This window comes from Equus przewalskii, chromosome 8 (genome assembly GCF_037783145.1).
Source record: "Equus przewalskii isolate Varuska chromosome 8, EquPr2, whole genome shotgun sequence".
Classification (NCBI taxonomy): Eukaryota; Metazoa; Chordata; class Mammalia; order Perissodactyla; family Equidae; genus Equus; species Equus przewalskii.
The window spans coordinates 28,372,536-28,393,591 of NC_091838.1; the positions used below are offsets into that span (position 1 = coordinate 28,372,536).

General features: G+C 41.9%; 1 protein-coding gene across 6 annotated transcripts in view; it reads right to left on the reverse strand.

The window, feature by feature from the left end:
* The window catches only part of XKR4 (XK related 4), a 423,291-nt gene extending 403,254 nt beyond the window's left edge, over positions 1–20,037 (reverse strand). For all 6 annotated transcript variants that reach the window (XR_011543065.1, XR_011543063.1, XR_011543064.1 and 3 more), the window contains exon 1: positions 18,725–20,037. Coding sequence is in view for 1 of the 6 variants with exons in the window: in XM_070630604.1 (XP_070486705.1) it covers positions 18,725–19,548 (824 nt within the window). In the remaining 5 variants the exon portion in view is untranslated. The remainder of the gene's footprint in view (positions 1–18,724) is intronic.
* Positions 20,038–21,056: the final 1,019 nt, after the last annotated feature.

Here is a 21,056-nt window from a genome sequence, read left to right on the forward strand (position 1 = left end):
TTGGGAACATGGATTGAAAAGAATATTTATGCATAATGCAAAGACACCAGACACTGATACCTAGCTTGTTTCTATATAGTACAAATGAAACAAGAAAATTATACAATTTAGGCTAAGAAGGTTAACATTTGTTGCTTTAGTTGAACAGATGAGAACAAAATTTTTAATTCATCATCTGCTTTTAAGAATTACAAAAATAATTCAGTTCAATATTAGGTAATAACAATTCAAATAAAGATTCTGACAAGGCTTTTGAAAAGGTAGAGAAACCAATTTCCTGCCATTCGTTTGTGTACAGTTTCCATTCAAGCCCAATGGGGGCAAAGCCCAAGCTGAGCAGGGGTAGTGAACCCGGCTGCTGCCACCGCAGGGCCACTGTGCAAGGCTGTGGCAGAACGCCAAAGAATTTCAGAGGGGTGGGTACGTGCGTGTCCTTTTTTTCCCCTGAAAAACAGACCCTATGGTTACATGTTTAAAGAAATAATTACCGAGCAAGTTTATAAATCCATGAAAATCACTAATCCCAAAGGTACATCTAAAAAAGGCTACTTTTGTTCCAATCGTTTTCTTTTACCCATATGAAACCAGAGAGTTGGTACAAGAACTCAATGTCTAGATGTCTAGCAGAATAATTTCATAAAACTACTTCAATGCACAACTGAAATAACTGAAGTATTTTACTGTAATTTTAATTTTTATTACTTCACTCATTTCTCATTTCAGAATAACTATGTGATTGGTACTATAAAGCATAGATTCTAATCAGTAAACCACTCCAAAACCTTAGAGTAAATTTAGAACTTGTAACATGGACAAGTTCATGGTATCTCAACTCTTACTAAAACAACATCTTGTGCCCTGGTACTCTAACTTTGAAGCCTCAGACAAGGGGCATTTGGCACATGGTAGGTTCTCAAAAGTTATTAAGTGTGGGAAGGTAAAATGGTATAGCCACCTTAGAAGATAGTTTGACAGTTTCATACAAAAGTAAACATATTCTTCCCACAAGTCCCAGCCATCATGCTCCTTGGTATTTACCCAAATGAGTTAAAAACTTATATCCATACAAAAGCTCCACACAGTGTTTATAGCAGCTTTATTCATAACTGCCAAAACTTGCAGGCAACCAAGATATCCTTCAGCAGGCATGCGGATAAATTGTGGCTCATCCATACACTGGAACCTTATTTAACGCTGAAAAGAAATGAGCTATCAAACCACAAAAACATGTGGAAGAACCCTAAATGCATATCACTAAGTGAAAGAAGCCAATCTGAAAAGGCTACATACTGTGTGATTCCAACTTTATGACATTCTGGAAAAGGCAAAACTATGGATAAAGTATAAAGATCAGTGGTTGCCGGGGCAGAGGGGAGCAGAGATGAATAGTGGAATACAGGGGATTTTTAGCGCAGTGAAAGTATTCTGTATCATACTGTAATGATGGATAGATGTCATTATACATTTGTCAAAATCCACAGAATTTATAACACAAACAGTTAACTCTAGCGTAAACTTTAGTTAATGACAATGTACTAACATTGGCCCATCAACTGTATCAAATATACCACACTAATATTAAGATGTCAGTAACAGGGGAAACCAGAAGTGAGAGAAGTATACGGGAACTCTGTACTTTCCCTTCAATCTTTTTCTGTAAACTTAGAACTACTTGGAAAAAAAATAAAGTCTATTAATTAAAAAATAAAAATTTAAAAAGTTGTTAATTGAAGATATACTGAAATAAAAGCAGTCAGTTCGGTCTCAAAAATACCTTCCTCTAAGGAATCTTTACTGAGCTAAGTATCGAAAATAGAGCATTGGCCACATCCTAATGACCCCAATGACCCGGTCCATTCAGGGAACACTTCCTCACCTACACAGTCCTTGGCCAGGTTGGAGCTCAGCTAACTAGAAGAGAACAGAAGTTCATTTCCCCAAGTAAGAATGGTAAATCCTACTGAAAGCTAAAATAGCATCTAGAGCCGAGGGAATTGAGGAAAGGGAGATTTAATTTACAGCCAAATTTCTTTTAGGCTCAACAAGAAACCCATGAATGAATAGCAGTCAGTCACCTTCGGCTCAGGAGGTTAATCAGCAGGCTCCATTATCAGGAATCCCTAATTAACTTCTGCAGGGAAATTTCCCAGCTAACTGGTGTTGATTATATAAAAGCAAACCCTCCCTCTGACACGCACATATGTTAATGCACTATTGTAAAAGTTCAGGGTACTTATTACTGAGTTGTCACAGGCCCATTAATTATCCACTATACTGTACTTAGCTTTACTCTGGTAAATCTTTTTTAATTGCCCAGTCTGCATTTACAGAGCATCTTTATTTAACATGCTCCCAACACTGTTTATGTTTATGCCTTTTTCAATAGCTCATTAAATAGAGTTTTTAACCAGTACTATCAGAACCTTTAGTGAGGACCAGCCAAGCACACTTAGGTGCTTTCCTTTCACTCACACATCATAGAGTCTTTTGAAGTTCTAAATATTTTTCAAATCCATCTTTCACTCATGTTTTCTTTTCCCTGCCTCTGAAGAATGCAGGAGACTTCCTTCTCCAACATTTCCAAACTGCAATTTAATCTTTCCCACTGCCAAAAGGCAACTGTTTGACAATATATATCTGAACCTGTCCCCTGAATCTCCATTTACCAACAGAATCATGTCCAGATTCCTTAGGAAAGTACCCAAGGCCTTGGTTAGTTTGGCCCCAAACTCACAACTCGTCTGCTGACATTCTTTCCTTCACACCTTCCATTTCAGCCCTTTACAGAAGATGGGATAACATGTCTTTGTCCCTTCTTTTCTTTCTGCTTGGAATTCTCTCAGGTCCCACTCAAATTTTACTCCCTTGTGAAATCTCCCAGATTGAAGTTCCCCATCCCTCCGCCATTCTCCCAAACAATCACATTCCTGCCATTGTTGATGATGCGTGACCCTTTGAGGTGTAGACATTTATAAATGAGAGACTCTCTTGCAAGACAGTGAACTCCTTTAAGTCAGGGAGGGCAATTCATTAATCTCGGTGTGCCCAGAGCCTGCACACAGTGAATGCTGAGAAATATTTATAAAATGAATAAATTACGGCATTTTCACTCCAGACTATCTGAGTTTAGTCAAACCATTTCTGCTCTTCCTAGCATATCCTAACCTACATAATCACATGATCAGGCACATACATAGAAGAAAACCAAGAGAAAAATAGCAGAGGTATAGATATACATGTTTCTTAGAAGATACTACTTGGGATTAAAAAACCCAGCAAGTAAGAACCCATTTAATGTCACAAACATTAAAAACATATTTGAAATCACTCAGTTTCTCTGGAAAAACTATACTTTGCAAAGATGTCATTCAACTAAAAAGAAAAATGATACTATATATACTGTATATTTTTCATGGAATGCTACCAAAAAACAAAAAATTATAATAAGGCCCCGAATGCAGTTCACAAGCCCTTTCAAAGCAAGTCATATCCACTTTTAGGGGACATCTTTTAAAAAGGTACAGGGGAACTCTTGATTTTTAGAAATGAACATTTGGAATTGCTTTTACAAAGACTAGCTTTATGATTCTGAAAATTTTGAATTGTGAACATTTGAGAAAGAATTTTCTAGCACTTACATATGCTGGACTATTATAGAGTTGGTCCTCTGAGATAGGTCTTAGGAGTTGAATTTGAAATTAAGTCACATAGATGTAAATCCTGCTGATCTCAGAGAGAGAGATGTGACTGACAGAGTGGCTTTGCCTTGCGTGCTTGTAGTTGAATTCATAATTCATGAGCACATGTGGGGTAAAACGCTAGTATACGCCAAGCATGACTGCATGCAAAATGAGGATATAAATGCAGGTTAATTACATACTATTCGCATGGGACTGGAGCCTACTCAGTATTCTTTAGTGCCATGCATTTCCCAATGGAAATAACATGTATTTACCAGTAGGTATCAAATGAAAGTGACACATTATGGATAAAATTGATTTATTGTCTCTGTGTTTGAAGGCTGGTGTGAAACATCAATCCCAGGAATAATTTATCAGAAAACTAGCCCAGGTCAATAAAACAAGAATATTGTTCCCCAAGTGGATATTTAATAAGGTGTATAAAAAGAGTTAATATGCTCCATTTGGGTACCAGTTTTCACAGAATTATAGAGCTGGAAGGGACGTTAGAAATTATCTGATGTAACCCCGACTCACCATTTTATAGTTGAGAAGTTTACAGCAAAGTCAAGACTCAAATTTGACCTCCCTTCATCAGATGTGTCTCTCCCTTTCCTGGCAGTCAAGAAAATCCCATAATTGGTCTTAACTAATTCCCACTAATGTCACAGTAAAATTGAACTCATTGCAGTTTTCAGCACAGTTGCCAGTCTGAAAGGTTAGGAAATGCTTCGCCAGGTGGTTCTCTTGGATTAATCCTGGAGTAGTAAGACATAGTGAGAAAAGCACAAGATTTGGAAGCTGATGTCATGAATGTGAGTGCAGGTACTTGCTGCTGAGTAGCTGTGTGCACTTGGGTGAGTCTCCTACCTTCTCTGAACCTTAGTTAGTTAATCTTCAAATGAGAACAATAGTAGTACCTACCTTGAGAAGCTGATGAGAGGACCGGGTGGTTTAATATAAGTGAATGTGTTTGGCAAGCTACAATGGCACTTACAAAGATTTAGGCCTTATTGTCATCATTGAACACTATTTATAAAACCACCAAATAAGCACAGCATGTCACTAGCCCTTTAGCAAGGCGGGAAGCAAGGAAGACAATGGACTTGACTCACATTAGGGGTTTCATCTCCTAAAGAGTCAGTTTTTGCCAACAGGTAATCTTATTTGAAAAACCCATTAAGTCCCCTTGCCTCAAAAGTGAAAGAACTCACAGCCCTTTCCCTAGTGTTGCCCGCAGCTGCAAAGGGCAAGGAATGACAGGTACCGCCAAGGCTACTTGGTTGTTTAAGCAATTAAAGTTTATTGATAAAAGGAAACAGAACAAGGAGCAGGGATAAAGGGGAACAACAAATCGGTACTTACAACATCCACACCACAATCAGCCGGGGAAGTGCCAATAGTTTGTACGGCAGGTGGGAGTGCCAATTGTCTGGGTCTGAGGCAAAGCATCCTTTCCTCAGTGAGACTCCCAATTGTTCTATTCTCGTGGCTCCCTACAGGGTGGAACGACTATTTTAGGGATGCCCTTTTACTCATTATAATGTTTTGTCTTCTGTTCCTTGGATGTTGGTTGTGTATGTGTTTAAAACAGGGGCTTTCAGTTTGCCTAGTGTCCTATGGATAGGTGGGGATGTGAGGGCCCATAATGTACAGAGTTCATTGACCTCCCGGCCTTCCAAGGACACTGGGCCTGGGCTCTACACGAAGGAATGTGTCTGGGCTCGGAGCCAAAGATGGTCACTTAGGCCCTGACTCTAAGGCATAAGTTACAAAGAATATGTGCTGTGTCACGTTCCTTGTCTGGGCGGGCCACCCCGATGGGCACCTTACTGGACTTTAGAAACATCCCATCTGTGGGAACAAAAAAGATAGAAGCACCCCATCCATCGGAACAAGAAGAAATAACTCAAAGTATCCAAATGTCTAAAACCCTGAGTCAGAACCTAGAGAAACCTTAGGCTGAAAGGGAGTTACAAGCATAGAACAATTGGGACACTAAGGAAAGAACGCTTTGCCTCAGACCCGGACAATCGGCACTCCCATCCTATTGGGACTTCCCTGGCTGATTGTGGTGTGGACGTTGTAAGTACCGATTTGTTGTTCCCCTTTATCCCTGCTCCTTGTTCTGTTTCCCTTTATCAATAAACTTTGATTGCTTAAACAACCAAGTAGCTTTGGCGGTACCTGTCATTCCTTGCCCTTTGTGGCTGTGAGCAACACCTAGTAACTTCTAGTGAATTCTTATCTTAGCATTTTGAAACATTTCGCTTCACTGTGATTTCCCTCTTTTCATTCCTGAAGAACTAGGCTCTGTTATTATCTAGAGAAACTTTGTCGGATAGAAATATAATGCAAACTACACATGCAATTTTACTTTTATGGTAGTCATATTTAAAGAGCACAAAGAGCAACAGGTGAAATTAATTTTAATAATACATTTTATTTAACCGAATATATATAAAATGTTATCAATTCAACATATGATCAACATAAAAATTATTAATGAGATATTTATCAGCCCTTTTTTTTCACAGCAAGTCCTCAAAATTGCCTGAGAATCTGAGGCCTACAATACACCTCAACTGGGCCACATTTCCAATGTGTAACAGCCATGTGTAGCTAGTAGTCGCCATATTGAAAAGTCATACAGGTCTAGAGCCTGGCAGGATGACCACACCCACTGATAAAGCTGACTGAGAAAAATCAACTTAGTAATTCTCCATGGAAACACTTAAGAACACTGAAGAAAACAATCACATCCTAGCACAGAGGTGGGGGAAGGAACCCTAGCAACAAAAGTGACGGCATAGCAACACCAGCTGTTGTACGGAAGGGAAATTAGAAAACTATTACTTTGAAAAGCAGCATTTCTGGGAAGGTCATCCTTTTCTATTTTGTTTAATGTAAAAAACGGAAACTGATAATACATCTACACAAATATACATTTTATAAGGCACCATTCATTCTCTTTATTCTACAATACAGACACTGACATAGTTTGTCTACTGCTGAATGTTACATTTCTCCCTTAGGAAGACAAATAGCAAAGCATGAAATCTGGCTGAACCATCATATTTCTTCCCATGGTATAGCCTGCCTTGTCAGCCTTATGGGTCACTGTGAAGAGCTGAACTGGATGGAGCAGGTTGGTCATCAGAAATCTTTCCATATTGTTTTATAAACATACCCTGCTAACTCGCGGCCAGAGCCTAGTTTTTCAGGTCTTGAGTCCTAGTTCCATTTTCTTCTATTCCTTCCTTGGTTCCTCTTTCCCCACATAGATACAGAGGCTTCTTGGTCTATCAGACTCCTGGCTGAGGGGAGGGGTGTCCATATCCCCATTTCCCTATCCATTATCCCCAATCCCCAGTGGTGGGGCATCCTTTGTTCACCGTCATGCTGCTGCTTTCCCAGAAAAGCATGGATAAGAGTGCCATAACCAGCTCAGCTCCACCTCTCTAAGCAAAGATGACAATCATTATGTCTTAGTAAGAGCTACCACTTCTGCATTCCTCTCCTCATTCTCTATCCTCGGGGCCTGGTTACTCTGAATCCAATGCTTTCCTTAGTGTCCACCTCGGTTGAGAATGTCTGGTCCCTCTCTCATCACCCTTTGTCCACTCCATCTCAAGAGACCAACTGGCATAAGGTCTGAGGACAGTGTAAAACTGTGAGAGGTGGGCAGTCAATGTGCTGAATTATTTTATGAGAGATCAGTTGTGAACAATAAAACCATAGAGTAATGGATTTTTAATAAAGATTTCATTAAAATCTTTTACTCCCTTTGCCAGTGGAAGATTTCATATTTTTGCTTATTGTATTGTCTATAAAGAGGTTCCTTGGTGTGTATTTGTGTGCCTATCACTGTTACAGTATCTAGGCACCAGCCCTTGCTATCATACTTGGTGAGCTAACTTTGGTGAGAAAGCTGGTGACAATGTGGATCAACCATATTTTCCATTAATGTCCAGGTCAGATTAACCTTCCCTGACCATTTCAACTGAAAGGAATTGCTCCGTCTTCTGCAGCAGAGTAGAGGCTACTGTGTTTCTCAAACTTTAATATGCATATTAATCCCCTGGGGATCTTTTTCAAATGCAGGTTGTGACTCAGAAGGTCTGGGGTGAACCTGAAATTCTGCATTTCTGAGACACTTCCAAGAGATGCTGATGCTGCTGGTTGCCCATCCTGCCTGGAGCTGCAAGGCAGTAGCTCCACTCTTAGGTGCCATCACAGACAGATTTGGGGGAATGAACATGACTTGGCTCCTTTCCTAAACAGGAAAACTTTTAAGAGCAAATTCTTTCTAATGTATTTTCCTTACTATGATTTTAGGCAGATGTTTGTGGAATCCATGATTAAAAGGTTATCATTGGTCACTTATTTTTGTCACTCTATTCTCAGCAACTGACTACAGTGACCAAGGAGTGACCTAGTCAGTAGGCTCCTAATGGATTTTCAGGTGTCAACAGTGGTGACTGGGCACCTGCCTGCAATCCCAGCTCCTCGCCCTCCCCTCAGTGGGGTTATAACTCAACCTCCAGCCTTAGGCCTTACTCTTAATACCTAACCAGGCAGAAATTATATGAGAACATAAATGAAACAAATTTCCCTTTAGTTTTACTTTGTTTTTTTTGAGGAAGATTAGCCCTGAGCTAACTGCTGCCAATCCTCCTCTTTTTGCTGAAGAAGACTGGCCCTGAGCTAATATCTGTGCCCATCTTCCTCTACTTTATATGTGGGAGGCCTGCCACAGCATGGCTTGCCAAGCAGTGCCATGTCCACACCTGGGATCCGAACCAGCTACTCCAGGCCGCAGAAGTGGAACGTACGTACTTAACCGCTGTGCCACCAGGCCAGCCCCTAGTTTTACATTTTGAAGCACGAGTATCATGGTTTGCTTTCGTGATGCCCTTGATTTCTGATTCTCACCTATGTTTACTATTAGCAAGTTTGTTTCTGGCCCTCACTTGGATTCCCAGGTTTCTAATACATTCCCATTTATGATGTATGCCTTGGCCTTGACCCTCTGGCCACTGACTTCTTTCCTATTTCTGATCTGTGTGATAACACAGGATTCTCAAGTCAAACACTCTCAAATAAAGACCCCACTGGTGCCCTCGATATCGAGCTGATCCCATGAGCTTGACCATTATCACAACCTGAGTTTTGACTTCTTTGCCCCTAGAACAAACATCTACTGGAAGCCTGGCCTGACTGACGAAGCCTTGCTTTAACTTTGCTGTGCCATGTTTTATAATGAGGGTCAGCACAATTTTCCTACTACAACTACCAAGAATTGAAAATTCACTCACTGATCATGGAATAAACTTCTCCATTTTTGTTCACTTCTCTCATGGCTAAATTTTTCTTCCTCAAGCTAATAAATGCATGCCTTATCTATAACACCCTCATCTCCTCTTGGAAGATCAGAGAATGGGACTCGATGATAGTTTCCAGGGTATTTGGACATACTTCCTTGTTAAAAGCTTCAGGTGTCCTCCCTCTTACTAATTTGATTCTAACCTTAAATTAGGTAGACATTATAGCCTTAAGTAATTGTAACTATTTGATTTTCAGAAGTGTGAACACAATTAATACTTACGCTTTCATTAGGATGGTGTTACGTTACCTATTCCTGTCTAGAACTCAGTTTTTCAAATCTGACCACCAACAAACCAGGAAAAATCCCATTGGATATCTGTGACTGTCACTCTTAATAGTAGTATATCCCCTGGAAATATGAAACCCTATAGGACACACTTGCTAATTTATGTTATAATAACAGACCCAAGTATTGTAAATCACTTTGGAAAGTCTTCTGAAATTGACCTACATTTTCTAAAAAGATTGTTATTAATTTTACTTTTGTAAAACAGGAAATTAATGAGCTGAAAGTCAATCAAAATAAAAGAAACTCCTATAAATCCTTTCCCTTGCTTTCCTGAAGGATCATTTCTTCATTGTTACTGTTACATTGATAGAGTGACTATACCATGAACTAATGATGGAAGTTATAGGGGAGAATTTTGTCACTGTTACTGCTACAGTGGCTACCTTTGTTTTGATTATTGACTCTCTGCTACTGGAAAAACCCCCGAAAAGTAAAGAATTCAGCTGCAAGCTGTATCTTTATTCATGACTATTATCTGAGTTGCAGAAAGAGGAAGTTAGACTGCTTTTTACACGGATGAAATCTCCCAAATTGGTTGTTCAGAAAGGTTGACTTTGTCCTTCTTAATAGAGTGTACTTGATGGCAAGTCAACTCAAAATCATCTCAAGTTTTTTTAGACTCATATTCAGTGTAGATCCCACTTTTTCTCTATATGCACGATGTTCTGTTTGACTAATCCTCACCTACCCCACACACTGCCCACTGCTCTGTTTATATAAAAGGATTCCCCTGACAGGAAAACAGGGCATGTGTATAAATTAAACAAAAGAAGGAGAACTGATTCAAACAGCCTACTTATGAATCATGAAGATGAGAAAATAGTTTGACATACTTCACATAATGTTAAAATAAATGCTTAAAAATTTTTTTTTAATCTAAAAATCTGAAATGTTGGCATGGGATTGAAATTCTTCACTTCACGACAGATCTCTAACATCCTAGAGATCCAGGCCATTCTCCTCTAGGAAAGATTACTACAGTGCTCTCTTCCAGCGGGGTGTAACACGCTCCTACTCTTTAACAAGTACAGGCCTGGATACAGTATCTTTGCATAGAGTTTAAATTCAATTTCTAGCATATTAAGTCAGTGACAGTGTAAGCTAAGGCAAGCTTTTAATTTAAAAGAAAATCCAGCTCTGACAACAGTTTTCTCATTGACATAATGGATAGTTCTTTTTAAGTCTGTGAAGCATTGTTCCTATTTGCTAATCACAGCACTCCAGCTGTGCATACCTTACTACATGAAAGGTAGATGGCAATTTTGGCTTCCCAAGTTTACATGGTGTATATCTTAGAATTACTGACATGGAATACTTTTCATATCAGCTGCTAATACTTGGGTATGGACTTTTATGAAAATAGTTTCATTAGATTACAACTAAAATTTGGAAATGACACAAAAGAGTTGCACTATACAAATAAGCTTAAGATTCCCACCTCATTCATGAATAATACCAGTTTCTTGGGTTTAGACACTATAATATTATCAACTTTGGGAAAACCCCTGGAGAGCCTCTTAAACTTACATAACCAGAGAAATGCTGTAACAGTGGCCTTAGAAGAACACTTACAGACTTTCTGGCGTGTATACTCTGGGGACTGGGCAAGTAAAAAAAAATTATTTATTATAATTTTAGACCTGGAAAGAACCTTGAATATTATTTTTTGGCCAATCACATCATACAGATAGAAAACTAAGGCTCAGAAGGAGGAAACCAAAAGAAAATTTAAATTTAAAACTTGTGGGGACCCAAGAGCTATGCGACATCATCTACACATGCTCTTATGCATAACCCGGAGCGGTTGGCTGACTTGCCTGGGGTCTGAGCTATCAAGCAGCCAAAGCATCTCTTCTGACTCCCCCTTTAGTCCAGTTCCCAAGAAGACAGCTGCCTCTCTAAAGAAGATCCATTGGTGATATTCTAACTCTGACCTTACCTCTTCATCTTACAGTTAGAAAAGATCTAATGGTGTCACTCAGATCACCTCTTGCCTGTAGGCAATTTTTGAACTGATTTATTTGCATTTTAACCCTTCTTAAGTTTACCTTGCAATCAGTAGTCTGTACTAGTTCTGTACACATACTAGACATGGAATTAATGTTTTATAGTGATAAGAATTATGGTGATGATGGAGGTGATGGTAGTAATAGTGGAAGCTACAAACTTTCTTTGTATAGACAAATAAAGGCCCCCAAAATACCAAAAATCACCCAGTTTATAATTTATATTCTCAGAAAGCCAAGTATAGGTAAGAATTAAGTGAAAAATATCTATCCCAAAGCTTCCCAGTCTGACTTTTCTATCAGCAAGAATAGGAATGCAAAGCTGGGCTGCTAGCTGCATCTGTCTTGGAGGATATCTAAGTCTTTGTGAAATTTAGCCCCATTTCCTTAACACTAGTAATCTAAAAAAGAGCTGGGTGACTTGTCATAACCTTTCTAGATAACATCTCCCCTTTTCTGATTCACTGTACCTTTCAAAACTCAAGAAGCAACCAAGCAGCAACTTCAGCTACACTCTCACAAAGAAGAAAAAATAATGCCCATGTTTCATGCACAGATCAGTAAATATTCACTGAGCATGTATTCTTATCCATGAGTAACTTCATGAGGACTTGAGTAAGTTCATCAGGACTTGCCCATGGTCCTCCTTCCCAAATGGCCACAACAACAGTTACCAACCATCACATAGCTGGAAGGAAGTCACTTGGTGTGTTGGTCTGAGTTATGCAGTGCCTTTCAAGAGAATATTTCCTGTTGAGAATTACTGAATACGTTTTTCCCTGAAATCCATCAACATATTGCAACTATTTTATGATTACACTTGGGAAGCAGTTTCTCATGGCGAGCACCACCCTGCACCTTATATTTGATAATGCATAAGAATAATAAATCCAATTCTAATCCCTAGTCTTGCTTCCACAGGCCTAGTAAGTGTGCCATTCAAATTCTAAAGCAAGTCAAAGAAATGTGCTAAACAGATTAGCTAACAAGTCCATATAAAGGGGAATCATTCTATTTATCTGCTACACAGTTTCTGGTGCTACTTAAATTCATAGGCAGACTATTTCATTCAAACTGTAAAATACTGAACAGCAAGTTGTGTACTTGGATATTCAAACATTAAGGAATTTTTTGTAAGAGCAAAGACCTTCAGAGCTACTGACCAAAGGGTTTCTGGACACCATTAAAAAATGAGAGCATACATTTGGATAGATACTACTTTCAACTACTCTGTTAAGGCAGTCTGCAATTTTGTGGGGTGTAATAAGTATAAAAACATTTTCACCCTTGTGGCGCAAACAGTTTACAGTTCAAGCAAATGGAAAAATTACAACCTTTGCGGTTGTTATTGCAAAGATCCTGAAATAGGTCTATCTACCATATAGATTTATGCATAAATTCTTGCAACTCATACAGTAACCCAAGTAAATGTACAGAGGACTGACTGTGTGTGGATTTATACCTATTAGCTAACTCAGAGATTTACATACCAAGCCCAGCACTCAAAGATATTGCACAGATTTGTGATGCTCCAGGGAAGATACTGAATCCATAAACCAATGAATAGATTTCAAAGTGACACAACTGCGGTATTTCAAGCAAACTCCTACTTCTTTCATCCACAGAATAGCAAAGGTTAGTCCACTATGTTTGGAGCAGCATGCAATGATGGAAATTGTCATAAAATCTCAGGGCTGGAAGATAGTCTAGTTCAACCCTCTGTATGATAGTTAAAGTCTCTTCTACTGCAACTCTGCCTACAGATTTCCCACCTATGCCTTAGACACTCCAATGATGCAGAACTTGCTGTTTCTAAGGAAACTTCCTTGATTTTGGGATCTCTTTGACTACTTAAAAATTTCTTTCTTACATTAATTAAAAATCTCTTGCTGTAGGTCTCATCCATTTTGTCCCAGACAGGCTACATGGAAGTCTGCTGCATCTTCCAGATTACCATCTTTTAGTGCTTATGGAGAGCTCTCAAGTTTTCAGGTTTCTCTTCTACCTAATCATCCTCAGTCTCATCAACCATTTTTCAGATTCCTTTTTCCTCTCCCACATCAATATTGAATTCTAGCCTAAAATCTGCACAGAACTATGTGACCTAAAGAGGAAATCATTTAACATTCTCTGTCTCAATTTCCACATAGGCAAAATGAAAGTGCTACTTGAGGATCAAATAAGAAAGAAGACATGGAAACCGTCTGAAAATTAGAAAGTGTTACAAAAACATTAGGAACAAGTTTCTCAGGACCAGGAAACCTAAATTTTAATAAGGTGAGGAGCACCATATCCTGAAGAAAATCTCTTCAAAACATAACACAAAGTAAACTGTTGTCAAGTATTTACTTTAGTATAAGCACAATTAAAAATTTCAACCAATCCATTTTTTTTGAAAAACAACTCTACCACAATGTTGGGCCTATTTATATGCCCCAATTACATACAAACACATTCCCTTTAAAATCAATGAATTTTCATGAATGAAAGAGATGACTGAATCAGAGGAGAATTGATGACATATCTCCTGAAACTTTTAGCTTTTTGCCATTCCTTTGGATAAAACAATGTTTTGACACTTTTGTTGAGAATCCTTCCCCACATTCTAATCCTTCTATGGCTCCTCAACATCTTCAGAATGAAATCTAAATTCCCTTTATTGTCCAGTCCAAGTGATTTTCCATCTTCATCTCTAGCTACGATCTCTCACTCATTCAAAGCACACACTCAACCCGCCTTGTTCTTTCTTGCCCCTCTGCCTTTACACAGTTATATCCAAGGCTCTACAGGCTCTCTATTCAGAGAGCAGATTTTCTCATCATCCAAACCTTTGCTCAAACATCCCCTGCTCTAGGAGTCTTACCTGAACCACTAAGGTGGTTTGAGTTTCCTGTTTCTATCATGGTGCTTACTTCCCTGTATTAAAATTGTCTGTTCTTTTTTCTGTCTTCCTTATCAGACAGTAGATTCCTTGAAAGAAGATGTGTGTTTTATTCATCTTGGGATAATTAGTAGCTAGCACAGTGCCTTGCATAGAGTAGGTGCTTAAGATATGATGAATGAATAAATTAATTAATATGCAGTAGAGGAAGCACAGATACACTGAAAATGACCATTCAGTCAACTCAGGACAGGGTACCAATCTTGCCTGACTTCTACCAGAAATCAGAACTAACTCAGGATCAATAAAGTACTTTTTCAGTAGATGAAGGTATAATCTATATGTTCTCTATTTTCCTATCCATTCCTTATCGCTAGAACCTCTTCATTATTTGCAAAGCACTTTTCACTTATTCACACACACGATGCCATTTAATCACTAACACCACTACAAGATCATGTTATTCAGTCTGGATTTAATGCAACAGCCTCAGCGTGTCCGAATGGTGTAGTAAGAGGAAGGGTGGGCTTAGAGTCAGATGATCTGAGCTGAAGTCTCTGTTCTGCCATTTAACTACTGGTGTGCTGTTGGAACGATCTCCTAACTTGTCTAAACTGCAGCTCCCTCTCCCACTTTGCCCTCTTTAGTAAAGGTAAATTGTCATTTTTATACATTGTTGTCCTTATTATCCAAGTTGGCATTTGGAGGTGACTAATGGAGCCAGAAAGAGCATAGACTTTAGAGTAAGACAGACCAGGTTTTGACTCTGAGCTACAACACATAATAGTGGGGTAATCTTGCGCCAGTTACTCGATCTCTCTGAGCCAGTTTTCACATATATAGATACTAACGACTTCGTCTTAGGTGACTGTAAAACTTAGATGAGATAAGGAATATAAGACCATTTGTAGAGTTTTTTTTAAAGTGCCATATAAAATTGTTGTTATTATTATTTTTGTTTGGCTGGGTTTAAGAATGGCATAGAACAATGTTTCGCACATCATTACAAGAGTGTTTAATAAGTGTGCCTTTAAAAAGTTACTGACAACTCCACATTAACTTATTAAAGGCTCCGAGAAGTCCTGCTGTAGAGAGATCTGTTTAACTCTCTTTAATCCGTCATTTTCCCAATTTATCTGAACATGGACCACATGATAATCGCTTGTGTAATATCGAGCATGAGAAAAGCAGAAAAAGCTTTCTTTCACCTGGTCTTCCTCACATGATTCTCATGATAGATAGTCAGAAACAAAAACCAAAACAATAAAAATAATCCCCACTCTACCATCCCTTGAGTTATTGTTTGCAACGTGCCTATTTGCTAGAAAACAACTAAATATGTACATAGATACATTGGAGAAATTCAGGTAGAATTTTAAGAGTAAGTCATAAATTCTGAAGGAAGAAGACATCTACATATAAGTGATCATGAACATGAAGACTGATTGGGCATTTGTGACTCTCACTGGCTGAACTGCACTCTTTGTGTCTTCTGGAATTACATGAAATTAACAAGAAAGAAAAGTACTTTCTCATTCATTCTCAGGCACAGTTCCTTTAAAGTCGTAAATGCTCTTTTCACATGGCAGCAAAAGTTCACTTCATTATTTCCAATGGTTCTTTCCCAGCATTAATTCCCATGACTTTCAATGCTGCCATTAATTTCCCATTAGTAAACTTTAATTAAAATGAACGTGTATATTTGCTTTCAGCAGTTGCATTCGTAATCGATGTATGAATACATGCAAATCTTGTCATACAAATACAAAACTGTTTCAAATAGCTATTTCTGAACAAGCAAACACTTTGATGTTATTTCAAAGGATTTTATCTACAGAAAGCTTTTAGAATCTAGCCCTTACCTAAACTAACTAGAATTTCATGGAAGTACAATGAACAGTTAGCAACCTAGCTAAAATCTATTTTATTGACGTTAGAAAGCAGCATGTTAAAACATAAATAATGACCTCTGAGCTTTGAACCATCCAGTACCCTGGTGTTTCTGCAACATTTGCGTACCACACATTGAAAAGAAAAGCTAGAAGAGGCAGAGGAGTGTTCCTAATTTAGGGAATCATAGCAGTCTAAAATAATGATCTAATACAATAATTTCAGAGTGGAAATATTTTCAGATATTTGTCTACCCTTTCAGAATAATGTGTTTAATACATAAGTCTGAATTATCTCATCTAGCTGTTCTTGGATCCAACAATACTTCCTCCCAGATAAGCATGCGTTAGCGAAACAGACTTCAAAACCTCTAAGGAAAACGTTGTAGAAACACTTAACACAGAGGAGTCATATGTGACCATAGTTTCTCCGGGGCTGGGTAGGTTAATGCATTTTTCTGACAGCCTGTGGTTTTCCTTCTGTATTCAACCTCACCCTGCCATCCCTACTTCCCTTGATAGCTTTTCTGTATGGCTGGTTCACCCAGCGATTGTGGTCTCGCCAAGATGTGTTTAGGCCCTTTTCTTTCCCTGATTATTTCTCACTTTCTGCATTTTATGAGATATTAACTATCATTTCAAACCAAATATTTTTCATTTGGGAAAATGTTTGGTTTACAAGGTCTAGCCAACACAACTATAATTAAAATGACTTCTTCAGTTCCCAAAATTTGACATAAGATTTTTCATAAAGCATCAATCTGTAGGAAACAGCGAGAGTTCTTCAGTTAATAGAATTGAGAAGTGTTTGCACTTCTAACATAGATTTAGATTTAGATTTACATAAATCTAGAAATTTTAAATCTGATTGAAAGTAAGTGATTTTCAAATCCTGTAGAAAGTTTGCAAAAGGTAACAAATAGAACGTTCAGCTTCATTTACCACATTATCAGATTAAAACTGATAATCACATGCATCCTACCACTAAACAATTTCAGTAATTAAATCAAGCATTTGAGTTCTTCATCTAACTTGAAGAGCATGAAGCTGTAAGTCTTTGCACAAGTCAACCATGGGAAATACAGCTAGCACATTGAACTGACATTTCAAAAAGTCCTTTGAGTCCAAGACATGGAGGTTTCCAACATCAATTTGTCTGATTGTATATCATATACTACTTTCCAGAAAGTATCTGCTTGAAATAAAAAAAAGTTTCACAATTTGAAAGATCACTGTCTATGGAAATGCTTACCCTACTTTACAAAGGAATGGTTGCAGGAAAGGTTGCAAAATAATCACACTCACTCCTCTCAGTGAAAACATTATTGCTCACCATAAACAAAAAGAAGTTTTTAGTTCTACTCCACAAATTCTCTAAGTTGTTTCCACATGGAAGACCTCAGCGTAGTTGACTTATAATGTCTTTTACCACAAAAATAACTACAAATGAAATTGAAAAGGACACTGGCATAGCAGAACGTAGCCTCATATCAGTGCACTTGCTAGGAAGTTTCCTCATTTTACTTACACTGCACACCAATTAACTCATATTAAACCAAAAATGCTCTGGATGTTAGCATCTAAAGCTTCCATACAAAGAATTTTTTTAGACATAAAATGTCACTTCAAAAAGCTACTAAAAACATATGAAAGTCAGAGGAACACATTCCTGAGCATATTGTTTCATTATATTCCTAAATCCAGGCAGTAACTTCAAATGATGGTTCCCTTTGCCCGAAACAAGTTTAGCCTTATATTCCAGTTTGTATGTGGAAGTGATATCTGGTGGATAAAAGACTTGGTGGATCAGACAACAAGTAGGAAAGCAGTCAGTGAAGATGCCAAGTATGATTAAAGTTAACAAGTGCACCACCTCTTTTCCAAGGGTTCTTAGTTATATGAGAAACCAGATATGGGCGGGATATTGCAAGATGATCAGAAAGTGCACCAGAAAAGTAAGTCAAGGTCTCATAAAGTACTTAGTCATATTTGGAGATAGATATAAATATAGATATAGATACAGATACAGATGTTCTCCAAAAAAGACAAGCCATCTCCTTACTTCAGTTGGAGCGCAGTACTTCTATAGCAGTGATCATTAAAACATCGGTACTTTTGAGCAGCAGCAACTCTCATCTAACTAGAATTAGCAATTTTTCTCAGGGAACAAAAGAAGCCATCCAAATTGCAACATACGCTTCAAATTCAACATGATAAAAAGAGAATTTTAGAAGACGTGACAGGAATCCTCTCCTACTCACTGAAACAGTATCACTGAAAATGGGAGGGGGAGGGGTTGTAGCATATAAAGAAAGAGAAGTCAGTGAAGCAGAGTGGGGAGACAGAAGGGAGGAGGTGATCAAAACCACTTTGCTGCCTTTCCGTTGGTTCTCACATCCCTCCCACCCTAGGTTGTGATCACAAATTTAAAATAGCAAAACCCAGTTAAAAAAAAAAAAAAAAAAAAAACGGAAAGAGTGTGACTAGGGTTACTACCACAGCAGCCCTAAACGATTTTCGTGCAAAAGCAAAGCAGTGGGGATGTAGTAGCAGCAGCGGATCTGCCTCTTCCCCCACCCCTGATACGGTACCTCCAGATTTGCCCGAGCTGCAAGATGTGGATGAGTGACTGCAGGAGCCAGATGCAGAAGGAGCAGGACGCAGACCTGTGTTTGCCGCTGGCCCGGGTGGCCCCGCTGCTGTTGCTGCCACTGTTGGCGGCGGCGATGTTGCTTTTGCTGGCGTTGGATGTTTGCCTTTGCGGCGTGGAAGGGCGAGCCTCGCCTTCCGCGGCTGCAGACCCACTGCTGACCACGGTCTTGCAATCGGCTCCAGGCTGCGGGTAGCTGGAGGCGGCGGCGGCGGCCGTGGCGCTGTCCTCGGTGCTGAAATCGTGCACAAACCAGCGGAAGCTGAACACTTGCACCGAGAGCGAGCCGAGCACCACGAAGAAGAGCGTGAGCCCGAACCACCAGCGCTGGCCGCGCAAGTAGTAGTCCACGGCGAGCCAGATGTCCGTGCCCACGTCCGCGAAGTACACAGCCACAGCGGCCAGGATCCAGAGGCAGTCCCACAACGAGTAGCGCCGCTGCTCCCTGCCCAGGCGCAGGCACAGCGCCGCCGAGCCCGCCCCGCCGCCGCCCGGGCCGCCAACGCCGCCGCCCGGGCCGCCCGAGACCCCCGAGCCGCCGCCCGAGCCGCCGCTCCCGGCGCAGCAGCAGCAGCAGCGCGAACAGCCGCCGCCGTCCGGGCAGCAGCCGCCCCCGGCCGCCTCCTCGTCCTCGGCTCCCGACCCCGACGGCAAGCCCGAAGCCAATGCCTGCACCGAGCCCGAGTGGTCCGAGTTCTGCAGCGGAGTGAACGCCACGTCGCTGCTCTTCTTCATTTTCAGCCTCCCGTCTGACTTAGCGGCCATGATGCCTCCAAACCAGAGGAAAGCCCTCCTTTATCTGACACCTTTCCCCGCTGTCTCCTCCTCCCGCCACCTCCTCGCCTCGCCCCGGCTTCCCTCCCTGGCGGCGCGGCTCTCCCTCCTCCTGCTCCTGAGCCGGCTCGCCTGCCGCCCGCCGCCGCCCGCCGCCCGCCGGGCTGGGCGCTGGGCCGGGCTAGCGGTGCGCCTGGGGCCGGCAGGAGCGCCGCCTGGCTGCCTGCGCGGAGCCAAGCTGCTCGCGGCACCCAGCGCGCGCCCCTGCCCGCCGCCCGCGCTCCGCGCCGTCCCGGCCCCGCGGCTGCCGCCCGAGCCGCCGCCGCCGCCAGCAGCAGGAGCAGCAGCGGCCGCCGCGGCGCTCCTCGGACCTGCACATTCCTCTCCTCCCCTCGCGAGCGCTCCCTCCTCCCGCTTCCTCTCCTCCACCAGCTGACTCCGAGGGAGAGGATGACCTCATCCCTTCTCTTCCAGCTGCCGCCGCTCCCACCCCGGCTCGGGAGGGGCGAGGGAGGAGGAGGGCCCCGGAGGAGGGGCCGGGACAGGAACAGCGGCTAGAGTGGGGGTGGGGGATTGGCCGGTCCCGGCTGCCGGGAGGAGCGGCCGAGAGGTCGGAGGGAGACGGTCGTGGGCCCCAGCTCACGGGATTTCGGAGAACGCTAGGTGGACTTGACTAACACTGGGGGAGGGGCAGGAGGGCTCAGAGAGGAGGGATCCCAGCGTCCAGCCATCGTGGAGGTCGAAGAAGAGTGGGCATGGGCGGGTGTGGCGGCGGCGAGGGCTAGGGACGCACAGGCCTCTTTGTATTCGGTGCTGATCTGCACCGGGTGTGCAGCTGGGGCGTGGGTTGGGAGACTGGGTTTAACTCGGACGCCAGGGCCTCGAATGCTGGCAGCGACAGGGGGCATGTCCGGACTTGGAGAGCTGGGGAGGAAGAGGGCGTGCAGGGTCCGCGGAGGCGCAGAGCGGAGCGCTTAGCCCCGGGCCGCGCGGGCTGCGGAGAGCGGGCGGATGCGCCGGGAGCCCCGAGCCCGCGCCCTCGGGGGAAGGAGCTGGCAGCGCGAAGGCTCCGGGCTTCTCCCGTAGGCCGAAGCGCCCAGGCTGGAAAAGGTGAGGAGGCGGTTCGGGCGCCCTCCGCGGCCCAGGCCCACGCCGCCTGGCCAATATCCCTTACTGGCTTTCCGTGGCCGGGAAGCGGCCAAGCCAGGGGAGCGGTGGGCCAGGCGGCTGGGCAGTGGCCCTCGGCCGTATCCTCCAGCAGGTGGGAAGCGCAGCACCCCTGGCGGTGGCTCCGAGCGCCGCGGGGCGGCCGGGCGGCGGGGCGGGGCTGGCAGCCGGGAGAAACTGAGTACCTGCCCGCGGGCGGGGAGTGGCAGAGCCGGGAGCTGGCGCCACCTCTCTTACTCTGGGACGAGAATTACCTTCTCTTAAAGCTATAGGAGTTGCAGACTTGATGTGTGATTCCACAACTCCAGAAATGACTCTAGTAAATTAAATCT